General features: G+C 44.4%; 1 protein-coding gene across 7 annotated transcripts in view; it reads right to left on the bottom strand.

The window, feature by feature from the left end:
• Positions 1 to 14,070, bottom strand: part of abl1 (c-abl oncogene 1, non-receptor tyrosine kinase) — a 149,112-nt gene that overhangs the window by 28,945 nt on the left and 106,097 nt on the right. For all 7 annotated transcript variants that reach the window (XR_010958148.1, XM_067969932.1, XM_067969934.1 and 4 more), the window contains exon 4: positions 5,148 to 5,420. Coding sequence is in view for 6 of the 7 variants with exons in the window: in XM_067969932.1 (XP_067826033.1) it covers positions 5,148 to 5,420 (273 nt within the window). In the remaining variant the exon portion in view is untranslated. The remainder of the gene's footprint in view (positions 1 to 5,147; positions 5,421 to 14,070) is intronic.

Raw genomic sequence — 14,070 nt, 5'->3', positions numbered from 1 at the left:
TCATATATATGATTCAACCAAGTGCGACATGGTAATGTTATGCACAAGTACAACACTAGGTGGGGCTCATGACACACTTAGTAAGGTCATGTCACACAACTGGGGACTACACGACAGTCTTTCAAATTGGATTTTTGTTGAAGTTTGCTAACGGGCATTCCCCTCTCTCGTCACGTACTCTTCACTTTTGGTTGAGGGTCAGAATCCGAAGGGCTGAATTGCTCGAGGTCTGGTGTCATAAACCCTCAGATAGGCCAACCAGATCAGAGACTCAGGAGAGGCAGAAACCAGGCTGGCAACACTGGGCAAATCCACACGGAGAGATTTTCAGTCACGAGAAAGCCGCACACTCAAGCCAAGAGCTTGGTTAAAAGCAGCGAGCTGTCTCTATTGTGCAGGGTGCTTGTCTGTATTTTAATCCCAGATGGCTGGCCTATTACTGCTGTGAGTCACTTCAGCAACTGAGTTGTGTCCCCTGATAACTACAAAAAAATCCTAACAGCCAAACACCCAACAGAAATCACTGGGAAGAAGTAGTCTCATACCAGGGAGGATAGGCACCGTCCGTGGTATAAAAGCAGCTGGTGTGAGGCCCTTCCACAAACACTAATAGAAAGACCTGTATTTATAAAGTACAGTCTCATGTCATACCAAACACCTTGAAGCACTATACTGATAGTGAATTACTCTGAGGTGCAGTGACTGTCACGTGGATATGTTTTATCAAGTTAAACGGGTTCAGGGAGTGCTCATATTAATGAATGTAAAAAACAGGCTATCTTGATTCATACACCAGTACACGCACGGACCCCTGCCTTCCTCAACCTCACAGCAACTGAAAACCTGCCTCCTGCTTCCAACACTGTAGCAACTAATCATGGTACAATTGGCATAATGAGGCTAACTGAGGTACAGTGTGATGCTACGATAGGTGTTTCTTGTGGTTTTAAGTGGTGATCAATAAGGATTGTAAATGAAGTCAGTAGTAATGTTGAATGTCTTATACCTTGTGAGGCATGGTTCGACTATTCTTTAGGTGTGGGATCAAAGGTCACTGCTCTAAAAGTAACACAGTGATCCACATTCAAGAAGCATTTGGATGAGCACTTGAAATGCCATAGCATACAAGGCTACGGACCAAATGCTGGAATATGGGATTAGAGTAGACAGGGCTGATGGCCGGCGCGGACACGATGGGCCGAAGGGCCTCTATCCGTGCTGTATAACTCTATCCACATAATGTTACTTTGAATTGTATTGGTCTGATAAAATGAGGATTAAAATAGAATAAAAATTTTCTGAATTACTCCTTACAGCAGGAAGCACATCTGCAGCAGAACATGTTCGAAAAACATTGCATCTTTCAATAAAGAATTTAACTGGACAGAACCACAAATTGCATCATGAGCCTTGGCACATTCCATTCTTCACTGTTCACTGCTGTCTTTACTGTAAGTTTTCCTTGTTTAGATCATCGTCATTTACAGGAGTGTATTTACAGTCGCAATGTAGACTTGTGTATTTTAATTGTGTAGAGCCATGTCTTCCAAGACTTATTAACCAAACTAAGTGTTCATATTTGAAATAAACTGACTAAAATAGAAAATAAAGTATCCTTTCAGGTCAATAATGTATATTTGTCTCACTGTTTCATTCTCCCTCCCCTTGTCCCTTCTCTTTTTGACCATCCCTTTCACCACATCTCTTGCCGTGTTCTAATTTTCTGCTTTTATAATTTGCTATTTCAGTCTTCAAAGCCTGACTGGCTACAGATACAAGAGATGCTATTATAGATTATTTTGCTTTCTGCATCAATGGTCAGAATGCTATGGAGGCACAGCTTGCCCAGAATCCATGGCGCTAGTGAAAGTCCACTATTAATTACACAGGTCCTATAGCTTCAATAGGAAACAATTACTGGTTCTGAGAGTCTGGGAAAGTGGCACTTCCATACAGCTTCTTTTCTTTCTCTCACACTCCAGTAAAATAAACCAAAACAACAACCACCTGCATTTATACAGCAATTTTAATGTGGTAAAACGTCCCAAGGCGCTTCAGAAGAGCGTTATCAGGCAAAAATTAACACCGAGCCAAAGAAGGGGGGATATTAGGATGGGTGACTAAAAGTTTGGTCGAAGAGGTAGGTTTTAAGGAGTGTCTTAAAGCAGGAGAGAGGTGCAGAGAGGAGGAGAGGTTTAAGGAGGAAATTCCAAAGCTCAAGGCCGAGACAGCTGAAGGCACGGCCGCCAATGGTGGAGCGCAGGATGCACAAGAGGCCAGAGTTGGAGGAGCGCAGCATTCTCGGTCGGCTGTAGGCCTGGTGGAGGATATTCAGATATGGAGGGGGCGAGGCCGTGGAGGGATTTGGACACAAGGATGAGAATTTTAAATTTAATGCGTCGGTGGACCAGGAGCCAATGTAGGTCAACGAGCACAGGGGGTGATGGGTGAACGAGACTTGGTACGGGTTAAGATGGGTCAGCAGAGTTTTGGATGAGCTCAAGTTTATGGAGGGTGGAAGACGGGAGGCCGGCCAGGAGAGCATTGGAATAGTTGAGCCTGGAGGTAACAAAAGAAAACTGTAAAGCCAGGATTTACCAGCACAGTGCAGGCAGGAAATTGCGATCCTGGGGGGTTGGCAGGAGATTCCAATGTCTTGTACAAGACTCCCCCTGTGAGAGAGTTGACAGACCTGTTGAAGTACAGCAGGTAGTGGCACTCCAGCCCCCAACTAACCAGGATCCCCAATGCATCTCAGCACCTCCTCCAAGTGCAAGTGTTAACTTTGTCTGGGGACAGATATATTTAAAAACTACTGCTCTGTAATCCCTCTTTATCGAGCAATTCATGCCCTCATTGTACGCCCAGGTTGGTTACTGTGTGTTCTGGCTCAACATACATCATTCCTGTGCACTGGCAGAGTAGAAACAGTGACACGCCCGGAATTTCCCCATGGAAGGTTAAGCCACACGAACCAGTTTATTGTCAATTTCCTTTGCAATGTTCTCCAATAATCTATGTACATTTATAAAAATATTTATTACAATTAAACCAATCTCTCTTCTATTCTGTCCTCAGTCATGCACTGATTGATTCCTTATCCTTGGCAATTCTAACCACCTGAACTCACCATGACCCGTCCCTGATTTTCCTGCTCTCTTTTTCTCCCCCAACCCTCGGCCTCGTCATCACAAGGCCCTGCCTCCTTGAAGGCCCATTTCAACACAAGAAAATAAGAAATAGGAGCAGGAGTTGGCCGTACGACCCCTGGAACATTCAATAAGATCATGGCTGACCTTCGATCTCAACTCCACTTTCCCGTCCGATCCCCACGTCCCTTCATTCCCCTAGAGTCCAAAAATCCATCGATCTCAGTCTCGAATATACTCAACAACTCAACATCCACAGCCCTCCGGGGTAGAGAATTCCAAAGATTCACAACCCTGAGTGAAGAAATTTCTCCTCATCTCAGTCCTAAACGGCCGACCCCTTATCCTGAGACGATGCCCCCTAGATCTCTCAAGTCACTTTCTTCTTCTGTTCCTCTTACGGATCCCTTTCCTGTCCCTTGAACACCCATCCTCTCTTGCCACCCCTGGAAAACGGCTCGCTCCCTCCCACGGTGGTGCTCTTCTGAGGCTTGGGTGGAGTCCATTGTTGAAGCAGAGTAATAGGGAGCTTTACTCGACACCTGGCTGTGCTACTCCTGACCCGGGACTGTTCAGTGTTGACACGGGGCCCCTAACTTGGAAAGTGTTCCATTTCCCAACAATGACATCCCACACCTTGGGAAATAAAACACACAAACAACCAAGATTAATTTGGTGAGTTGCCAGGTTGCAGGCAACCTTTACTGTGTCTCTCATCTTTAATCACCAGGATCCACAGAGATGTGATCCCTTGGGTAAAACAATGAAACATCTTCAGATTGGCCAAGAAGAGAAAAATGCAACTTTTACATGTGACTCAGCAGTACACAGGATGCATTTCTCCATGGTTCATGTCAAATGCAGAGAGCCGCCACTGACTCAACGGGCCGAATGGCCTCCTTCTGTGCAGTAACCATTCTATGATTCTATGAAGCCACAGTAAAGTAGCACTCCAGCAGTGGATCTGGTCGGGGGGGGGGGGGGGGGCGGTAAACGTCCCAATTAATGGCAAGGGACGACTCATTAAATAAAACACAATTGTTTGTAACTCACCTGCCAGATCAAATTAACTGATTGAATTTCTAGATTCAGAATACAGAATTTCAATTTCAGAGAGAGATTCTGGGCTGCCTTTGCTTTAGCATTAGTGATAATGGGATCGTGCTGACTTCAATGAAGTCAGCACAATTCCATGTATTCCTTTTATGTTTGACCGTGACCGTTTGCTGGATGTACAATACTCGTCCAGTGACTTTCCATCTCCCTGCAGTAATTCACCAATGACTACCAACGGCTATATTAAACCTTGTACAGCTAAGAATGAATTCTTAACTTGTTCACATGCACATAACAGTTTGTGCATGGGCCATTAAGGTCGACATAATCCACTTCATGTCTACTTTTATAGAAAGACTACTTTCATTTTAATACTGCGCCCTTCACAATGCCCCAAAACGCTTCACAGCCGATGTATTACTTATAAAGTGAGGTCTCTGTTGTAATGCAGGAAATGCAGCAGCCAATTTGCACAAAAGCAAGCTCCCACAAACAACAATTGTAATAATGATCAGTTAATCTGTTTTAGTGATGTTGGTTGAGGGATAAATATTGGCCAGGACACAGGGGAGAACTCCCCTGCTCTTCTTCAAAATAGTGGCCGCGGGATCTTCCACATCCACCTGAGGGGGCAGACGGGGCCTCGGTTTAATGTCTCATCTGAAAGACGGCACCTCCGACAGTGCAGCACTCCCTCAGCACTGCACTGGGAGTGTCAGCCTGGATTTTGCGCTTGTGTCTGAAGCGGGGACTTGAACCCACGGCCTTCTGACTCAGAGGCGAGAGCGTTACCCACTGAGCCACAGTTGATACGCCAACAATTTATCTAAATTACAAACTTGTAAAGTGCATTCTCGTCACGACATTCCTTGAGCCTAAGCAGCAGCGACTCGGGAATTTCGCCCCTCGGTGTGAAGGAGCTGTGAATGAAATCTGCCATACCTTCAGTGTCTTCACCGCCACGGTGAGGTTGTATTTCTTCCACACTCCCTCGTACACCTCGCCGTACTGTCCTCCGCCCAGCTTGTGTTTCATGGTAATGTCCGTTCGCTCAATCTCCCACTTGTCATAATTGGGGGAGACTCCGTAAATTGTGGGCTTGTTGCGTTTGGGAGCCGGGTAGTGTAAGGTGGTGATAAGTCCGTCGGCCACTGTCGAGTGATGGTGCACAAGCTCTGCCAACGTGTTGAAACGACTCTCTGAAGATACATACAGCTGCAAAGACAAGGGAGGTACGTGTTACCAGTATTCAAAACAACACTGGAAATTCAGTAAGTTTGGAAACGGTCAGAGATAACCTGACTCCATATTTCTCCGTGTTCCCTGGCTCCCAGGGTTCACCATCAGACCATTACAGCCCTGCCCTCTTCCAAATCCGCTTGACTTTGCTGCTTCTCTATCCAGCCTTCAAAAGCCTCCTAAAATCTCTCTCTCTGACTCGCTCCTCTGCAAAATTCCTTTACTTCCTATTCTCCCCTTGTTAAGCACTCGAAGATGTTCTTTTATGCAAGGAGCGCTTTATAAATAAATGTAAGTAGTTACACAGCCGGCCTCTCTACAGACAGAGCTGTGCTGCGTATGAGGAATACAGAAATGGCCAGATCGTATGTGTTGAAAGCTGTCAGCAAGCTACCGGGATACCAATGCTGGATGCATGCTATGTGGACGTTTACATCAAGAATTAAAACGGTGAAACCCACAGATCAGGACGAGCATTTCCAGATAATTTTCAAGACTGTAGCATCATCTCTCAGGGATGACTTTAGACCAGAGCCATGTTAAAAAAATCTTCAGGCAGCCAGAAGGGAATTTATTAGAGAAAAGATGATCACACAAAAGATGATCTCTTCATTCAGCAAGCATTTTTATATGAGCTTTAACCAGAAGAAATTAATCATGCAATAACAACTGCAATTGAATAGTTGTGGGTCTCCGCCCCTGCCTCAGTTCATCTGCTGCTGAAACCCTCATCCATGCCTTTGCTACCTCTAGACTGAACTATTCCAATGCTCTCCTGGCTAGCCTCCTAGCTTCCACCCTCCACAAACTTGAGCTCATTCAAATTTCTGCTGCCCGTATCCGAACTCGCACCAAGTCCCGTTCTCCATCACCCCGTGCTCGCTGACCGACACTGGCTCCTGGTCTGGGAATGCATCAATTTTAAAATTCTCATCCTTGTTTTCAAATCCCCCCCATGGCCTTGCCCCTCCCTATCTCTGTGACCTCCTCCAGCCCTACAATCCTCCGAGATCTCTGCGCTCCTCCAATTCTTGCCTCTTGCGCATCCCCGATTTTAATCACTCCACCATTGGTGGCTGTGCCTTCAGCTGCCTAGGCCCTAAGCTCTGGAATTCCCTCCCTAAACCTCTCCAACTCTCTCTCCTCCTTTAAGATGCTCCTTAAAACCTATCTCTTTGACCAAGCTTTTGGTCACCTGTCCTAACATCTCATGTGGCTCAGCCTCAAATTTTGTCTGATAACGCTCCCGTGAAGCACCTTGGGACGTTTTACTACGTTAAAGGCGATATATAAATGCAAGTAATTGTTGTTAATGTTATTACAGGCAGAAGATAGAAGCATTAGGCTTTGAGAAGGATAGTACACTTTGGATTTGAAGGAGAAGCTGATCCAGGGAGGAAGAGTAACAAGAGCTGCGAGAGGCACAGGATGTAGTTTTTCTAAAACATCTGAAACAGATTATCTTGACATTTATTTCACTGCTGTTTGTGGGATCTTGCTGTGCGCAAATTGGCTGCTACTTTCCCTACATTACAACAGTTACTACACTTCAAAAAGTACTTCATTGGCTATGAACCACTTTGGGACGTCCTGAGGTTGTGAAAAGCACGATATATAAATGAAAGTTCTTTCCTTTCTTTAAAAGAAATGGAGAGAAAGGGATAAATACACTGACACTACATATAAGGTGGTGAGTTATTTTGTTTGTCAGCTCATAAAAGCTGGAAATAACTTGCCTCAGGATAGTTGTTCAGTAGTTGGTAGATTAAGCAGAGATTTTTGGTACAAGAAAAATGAGCTTTTAGAAGATATCTCGCACTTCAGCCACCTGGCTCCAGCAGCTCCGGTCTCCAGCGGTCAGCGGCCATGTCAGTATAACCCTGGCGGGTTCTTGTTGACCAGCAGCAGGTCTTGTTGGACCCAGTAAATGCACCAATGGTGACACTGCCGCACACAAGTTTTTCTGTTGTCTTCAGAACGGTGTTATGATGTCAATACTCTGCAAGTGCGCTGTCCAAAATGTCATGGCCAGGCTTATGCATGTGTGGAATGTTGAGCCCACAGTGCAGCCTGCACTTTACAAAACACATGCAGGGAAGTGGCTCGTCTATACGCACACACACGCCGTCTATACGCGCACACACACGCCGTCTTTACATCATCTACGCCACAAGTGAGATCTCAAACATTTTTTTTTAAAAAAGGGCTAGCATTTATACAGTGTCTTATGTCTCAAAGTGCTTCATGTACAATGAATTACTTTGAAGAGCAGGGATGTGTGATAGCCATTTTGTACGCAGCAAGAAATCACAAATTGCAGTGAGATGAATGACCAGTTAATCTATTTTGGGTAGTTGAGGGAGGAATGTTGACCAGGACAGTGGGAGAACTTGCTGTTCTCCTTCAAATAGTGCCACTGGATCTCTAACATCCACCAAAAGCAAAACAGATTCTCAGTCCAATGCCTCATCCGAAGGACAGCACCTCCGACAATGCAGCACTCCCTCAGTACTGCACTGGAGTGTCAGCCTCGGATTGCATGCTCAAGTCCTGGAGAGGGGGGATTTGAAACCACAACACTGAACCGGGTGAAAGTGCTACTAACTGAGCCAAACTGACACCAAGTCTTACAATGAGCCTTTCCAGGATGGATATTACTGGAATTCTGTTAAAATACTGGAAATGAGTGAAAAGTTTCCACAAAGAAAAGATCCAAATGCTGAAGGAGTGAACTACTCGCAATGAAAGATTTTTACTTTTGCCCACGCAGTATTAGTAAAATGTAATCTCGCCTCCTACAAGCAGTACAATTTCCCATAATGACAATAACACAATCAGCAGGAAGGAGTCCGATCAACTACACTGACAGTCTAATGCTTCTGCCTGGAACCACAACTATTTAAATGCTAAACTTGCTGTGTGACTCAGTGCATTTGTTTTTCTTCCAAATCAATATCGAGTCCGGGTTAAACTGTACTCTGTACTAGAAGAATTTTTATAATACAAATTATTATTTTTTTTAAAAAGGCATGTACTTGAGTGTGATTTCGTTACGTCTCCTTTTTTGCCTCCAACAACTTCTATTTATATTGCACCTTTAACACAGAAAAAAGTCCACGGTGCTTCCAGGAAAAAAATGAATACCAGGCTAAAGGAGAGACTGGGAGGGTCAACTAAAAACTCGAAGAAGCGGATGTTAAGGAGGGACAAAGGCGGGAGGAGGTGGAAAAGCAGAGGGATTTAGGAAGGTAATTCCAGAGAATGGGATGCAGACAGCTGAAGACACAGCCAAGGGTGGGGATGCACAAGACACGGGAGTCAGAGATAAAGGCCTGGATAAGGGTTTCAACAATAGACGGACTGAAGTAGGGGCAGAGGCGGTTTATGTTATGGAAGTGGAAGTAGAGTTTGCCCGGGTTTTTTTGGGGGTGGGGGAGGGTGGGGACTGAACTGCTGGAGGGAGCTAACGGATAAGGAGGGTGAGGCTATGGAGGGATTTTAACACAAGGATAAGAATTAAAATTTCAGGTGTTGGGGAACCAGAAGCCAATGTCGGTCAGTGATCGACAAGTGGATAAGATGTAGGATAGGATATCGGCAGCAGAGTTTTGGGTAAGGTGAAGTTTATGGAGGGTGGAGAATGGGAGGCTGGTGAGGACAGCATTGGAGTAATCGAGTTGGGAAGGGGATAAAGGCATGGATGAGTGGTTTCAGCGGTCGATTGTCTGAGGTAGGGGCAGAGGCGGATGATGCTCCTGAGCTGGAAGCTGAAAGTAGGCAGTCTTTGTGATCTCTCCCTCGGCACTTTCCAGCAGCAATGCAGCTGAACTGGGTGAGTTGAGAGATGAAACCTACGTTCCACCAGTCTGTGGTATGTTGGTATTCTAAGTGCCATTTAATCAGTACTCAAAGGTCTTTCTAAGATCCCTTTCAGCTGACTAAGCTCTAAAAGAGAGGAAAGATCTTCAGTTGGATACCATTCATTTTCACACATTAAAAATTATACAAGAAACAATGAGGCATATTTATACAGGGAGGGGGTTATTATCCAGAACAGTTGCTGGCAAGGTTAAAATCACAGACACGTGGGTGATTTGAGGGTCACTATTCCAAACCTGTCTTATTTATGAAATCAGTATTTTTACTTAAATAGGAAAATATTAAAGATTTGCTGCAAACAAAAAAGTGCTTGAGGGAACAACTAGAACTGAATCAAACATTCAAAAAGTGTGTACAGTATATACACTGCAGAATCAGGTCATAGTGAACCACTGGCCAGCAGCCCAAATGATCAACATTACTGACAATCTCCCATTTTTACTGCTGAGAGGCACTTCAAACAGCTGGTCAGCCTCTCCCCTCAAAAACAATGTTTTACAGCTTAGTCTGAATTTTCCTTGTTTTATTCTTTAAACGGAACTCCAAGCAGGACTGTTCGAAGTGCCGGTGAGCAGTTTTATTGAACAGCTGAGCAGTGCCCACCAGCAGTTACAACAGTGAAGACTGTGGCAGTGCCATCCAGAGAGAGCAGTTATCCTTTCCTTGCATGCTCGTCTCTTCAAAATGATCTGCACAACTGACTTACACTGATCACTACAACTGGTTTGGATAGTACAGGCAACGCAGGTCTGGTGCTTAAAGATCGGTCCTTACAGTCACGGTTATCGGAACAGGAGAAGGCCATTCAGCCCCTCGAGCCCACGATCACGGCTGTTCTGTACCTCAACTCCATTTACCCACTTTTGGTCCATATCCCTTGATACCCTTTGTTAATTGTATCCATAAGATTTATATCAATTAGTGTTAATTGTATTCAGGTGGTGCATATCAAGTGGGGACTCTTGCATCCATTTATGAGAGAGAAAATCTCGGGTGTGGTGTGGGTAATGTGGATCTCTGTGAATAAAGGCTTCGAAGTAAATGAAGACCAGGCTCTCGTATTCTGTCCTTCACCACTGTGCTATCCAATTTATGACACTCTTACCCAACAAAAATCTATTGATCTCAGTCCTGAAAGCTTCAATTGATTCCCAACATCCACAGCCTTTTGGGGGAGCGAGTTCCAGGTTTCTACTCCCCTTTGTGACAAGAAGTGCTTCCCAATTTCACTGCTGAATGACCTGGCTCTAATTTTAAGATAACCACAAGCGGATTCTGCTGCACGAGGACTTTTACAGCATCACGTGCAATATAACTGCAGCTAATCAGTCTGAGACCAGTAGCTGCATAGAGCAAGATGCAGCCGGCCAGACCAGTTATACCAAGGTTTGCTGGTGGCTGTGAATCACAGTCTGCTTTTACTCCACATGGTGTCGAGCCCACACTATGCGAGACTGCCTCTGGTTGCATTCTAGATTGGGAACTGACTCTGGAGTTAAGCTGCCATCTTTGTGTCGCTGCTCAACTGAAACCACCTCGCAGATACACAACTGACAGCCTCTAATAACCAGCCAGGATGCTGATTATACTTTCAAGCCTTTACTTAATTGAGTTTCAAAAATGAAAAGAAATTCAGACAAAAATTGCAGCGCAGCATAAGCAGAAAATACTTGAAACTAGCTACTTACAACGTATCATAGAGGGACGGAAGTAAGAAGAGAGGAGTAAACAAAAAAATTTCAATAAAAAGACTTGCATTTATATAATGCCTTGCACAACCTCAGAATGTCCCAAAGTGTATTTCAGCCAATGAAGTGCTTTTGAAGTGTAGTCACTGCTGCAGTATAGGAAGGTCTGGACTCGCAATGAATTACTCATGATGGTCAGTGTATGTGTAGCTTTGGGAACTGAAACTCCTCAAATTACCTGTAATTGATTTTGCTTTCAACCTGCACCAAAGATGCACAAAAAGCGGCAGACTGCATGAATCTCCCAAAAGAGGGGTGGTGTATAATTCTAAAGGCAACACAAGCAGGAACTCACTCAAAAGAAATTGAAAGGAAAATAAAATAAAGAATTAACGCACTTCCATTTAATGCAGATCTACCATAATCCAATTGAATGGCGGAGCAGGCTCGAGGGGCTGAATGGCCTCCCCCTGTTCCTGTTAAGCACCTTTTATAGAATAAAATCATTACAGCACAGAAGGAGGCCATTCAGCCCATTGAGCCTGTGTCAGCTCTTTGTAAGAGCAATCCAGTTAGTCCTGTTCCCTCACTCTTTCCCCATAGCCCTGCAATTTTTTTCTCTTCAAATGTTTATCCAATTCACTTTTGAAAGCCACGATTGAATTTGCATCCACCACCCTTTCAGGCAGCGCATTCCAGATCCTAAGTACTCGCTGTGTAAAAAAGCTTTTCCTCACATCGCCTTTTATGTCCTCGGGATGTCCCAAAGTGCTTCACAGCCTATGAATCACAAAGAAGTATTCTATTCTAAATGGTCTCCCAGACCCTGTAATCTGCATTACCAAGATTTGAACGAATGTACCAGACAGCCTCGCTCTTAATGTGGCAATTGCTGAAGTTTTGGTTCCCAAAGCAACATTTGCTGTTCCTATAATGATGTGTGGCTCAGGAGCTTTGTAACAAGGTTTCCTGTAGCAAGGTTAAGGTAGGCAGCTTCAGTCCTGAAAGCACAATCACCTGATTCAAAAGCAGCGCTAGAAATTACTTTGAATTAGCCGGGAACACAGATGCTTAACCCAGATCAAGCTGTGCTACTGTAGCCCGTCTCCCACTGCCAATCAAGAATCAAAACAGAATAGGCACAAAAGATAATAAACTGGATCCCAACATGTTACTTTCCACTTGAAAAGATTGCATTTAAGGGGCAGCTAGATAAGTACATGAGGGAGAAAGGAATAGAACCGTATGCTGATAGGGTGAGATGAAGTAGAGTAGGAAGGATCTTAGCAACATCAGTAGGCCATTCAGCCCCTTGAGCCTGTTCCTCCATTCAATTAGATCATGGCTGATATGTATCTTAACTCCATCTAACCGTCTTGTTTCTGTAACCCTTAATACCCTTGCCAATCAAAAATTTATCAATCTCAGTTTTGACATTTTCAATTGACCCCCAGCCTCAAGAGGCTCGTGTGGAGCATAAATGACAGCATAGACCAGTTGGGCAGAATGGCCTGTTCCTGTGCTGTAAAATTCTATGTAATTCTATGAATTTGCTCTAATAGGCAGCGATATTCTGTAAATGTATTTTCCTTGAGTAGAAGAGAAGGAGAATAAAAAAAAATAACAGTAAGTGACATTCCACATTAGTAATGCTCATGAATTTTATCACAAGGTTACCATCGTAAGCACAGGAATCAAAGCCAATAAATCAGTGCCTCGCGAGCCTGACCTTCCCGTGGGATGTTTCGTGAAGGCGAGCGCCATCAAAGGGGGAAAGAAATGGCAAAAATGTAAATACAGTTTTCTTTGGGGGAAAAAACCACTTTTTTTTGTTGTTGTTACTATGAATGGTATGTTGTACAGAGTCAGGGTCTGCACATGCAGTCTTGGAATGGTTGTATTCCGGCGCGAACTAGTTTCCAGTCCCCAGACAACCACCCTGCAAAGAATTTTATCAGGCATTCCTCGCCCTGAATAGTTGGGGATCAAGCAATTTCAGATCCAGTAGTTCAGCTAATCTCAGGGGGTCTCCGCAAGAGCAGACAGCTGAAGGGAGGGTTTTTTTTGTTTCATTCTATGTGGTTTAATGTGTCACTGGGATAAAAATTGAATGAGTTGACTGCACGGTTGGAACCAAATCCTCCCGCATCTCGCAACATTCTCTTCAAATACCAAAAAAACCCCTCTGGGGCCAGCGCCATAGCCCAAAGAGACCCCCACATACCTAACATTTTTACTTTCAAAATTCCAATGACTTGTCCAATTGCACCACAGTGCCTCTTCATTTTACCAGTATTCCCATTTACTGGTAATGAATCTAATGAATAATGAACCTCACTGAACTGGGAGGCAAATACTGAACATACTCAGCTTTCAAATTTAACACACATTTCCACCACCCAGTGCCTGTAATCTGATTTTTCAGATGCCCGCTTATGAACTCAAATTGATGGCCGTGTTTTCAGCTGTCTGGGCACTAAGCTCTGGAATTCCCTCCCTAAATCTCTCCGCCTCACTATCCTCCTTTAAGGCACTCCTTAAAATCTAACTCTTTGACCAAGCTTTTGGTCACCTGTCTTAATACCTCCTTTATGTGGCTCGGTGTTGGGGTTTTGATTGATAATCGCTCTCATTAAGCACCTTGGGACGTTTTTAACTACATTAAAGGCAATATATAAATGCAAGTTGTTGTTGTTGTTGTTGTTGTTGTAGATGTATGAACTGCATCACCTCGTTTTTAATTGCTGTGCAGAAAAGTGCTGTAGTCGTTAGCTCTCATGCTAATAATCAGCGTGTTCAGGACAAATAGACAGGACTAAGCAATGGAACATTTTTGTATCCAGCCTCAGATGCCACCAAAACTGAGGCCTGTTAGCAGACGGTACCTTTAGATACGGGAGTGTGGTTATTTTCCCCACACATACTTGCGGATACAGCCACTGCATCCTGGAATCCTGGTTTACAAATCCCTCCGTGGCCTTGCTCAGTGCTCCCTTGGCAACCTCCTCCAGCCCCGTGTCGCAGCTAATGCCTTCCACTCTTCGGACTCTGGCCGCGTG

This window comes from Heptranchias perlo, chromosome 31, assembly GCF_035084215.1.
Source record: "Heptranchias perlo isolate sHepPer1 chromosome 31, sHepPer1.hap1, whole genome shotgun sequence".
NCBI classification, from domain to species: Eukaryota; Metazoa; Chordata; class Chondrichthyes; order Hexanchiformes; family Hexanchidae; genus Heptranchias; species Heptranchias perlo.
This window is presented reverse-complemented; position numbering and strand designations above follow the sequence as displayed.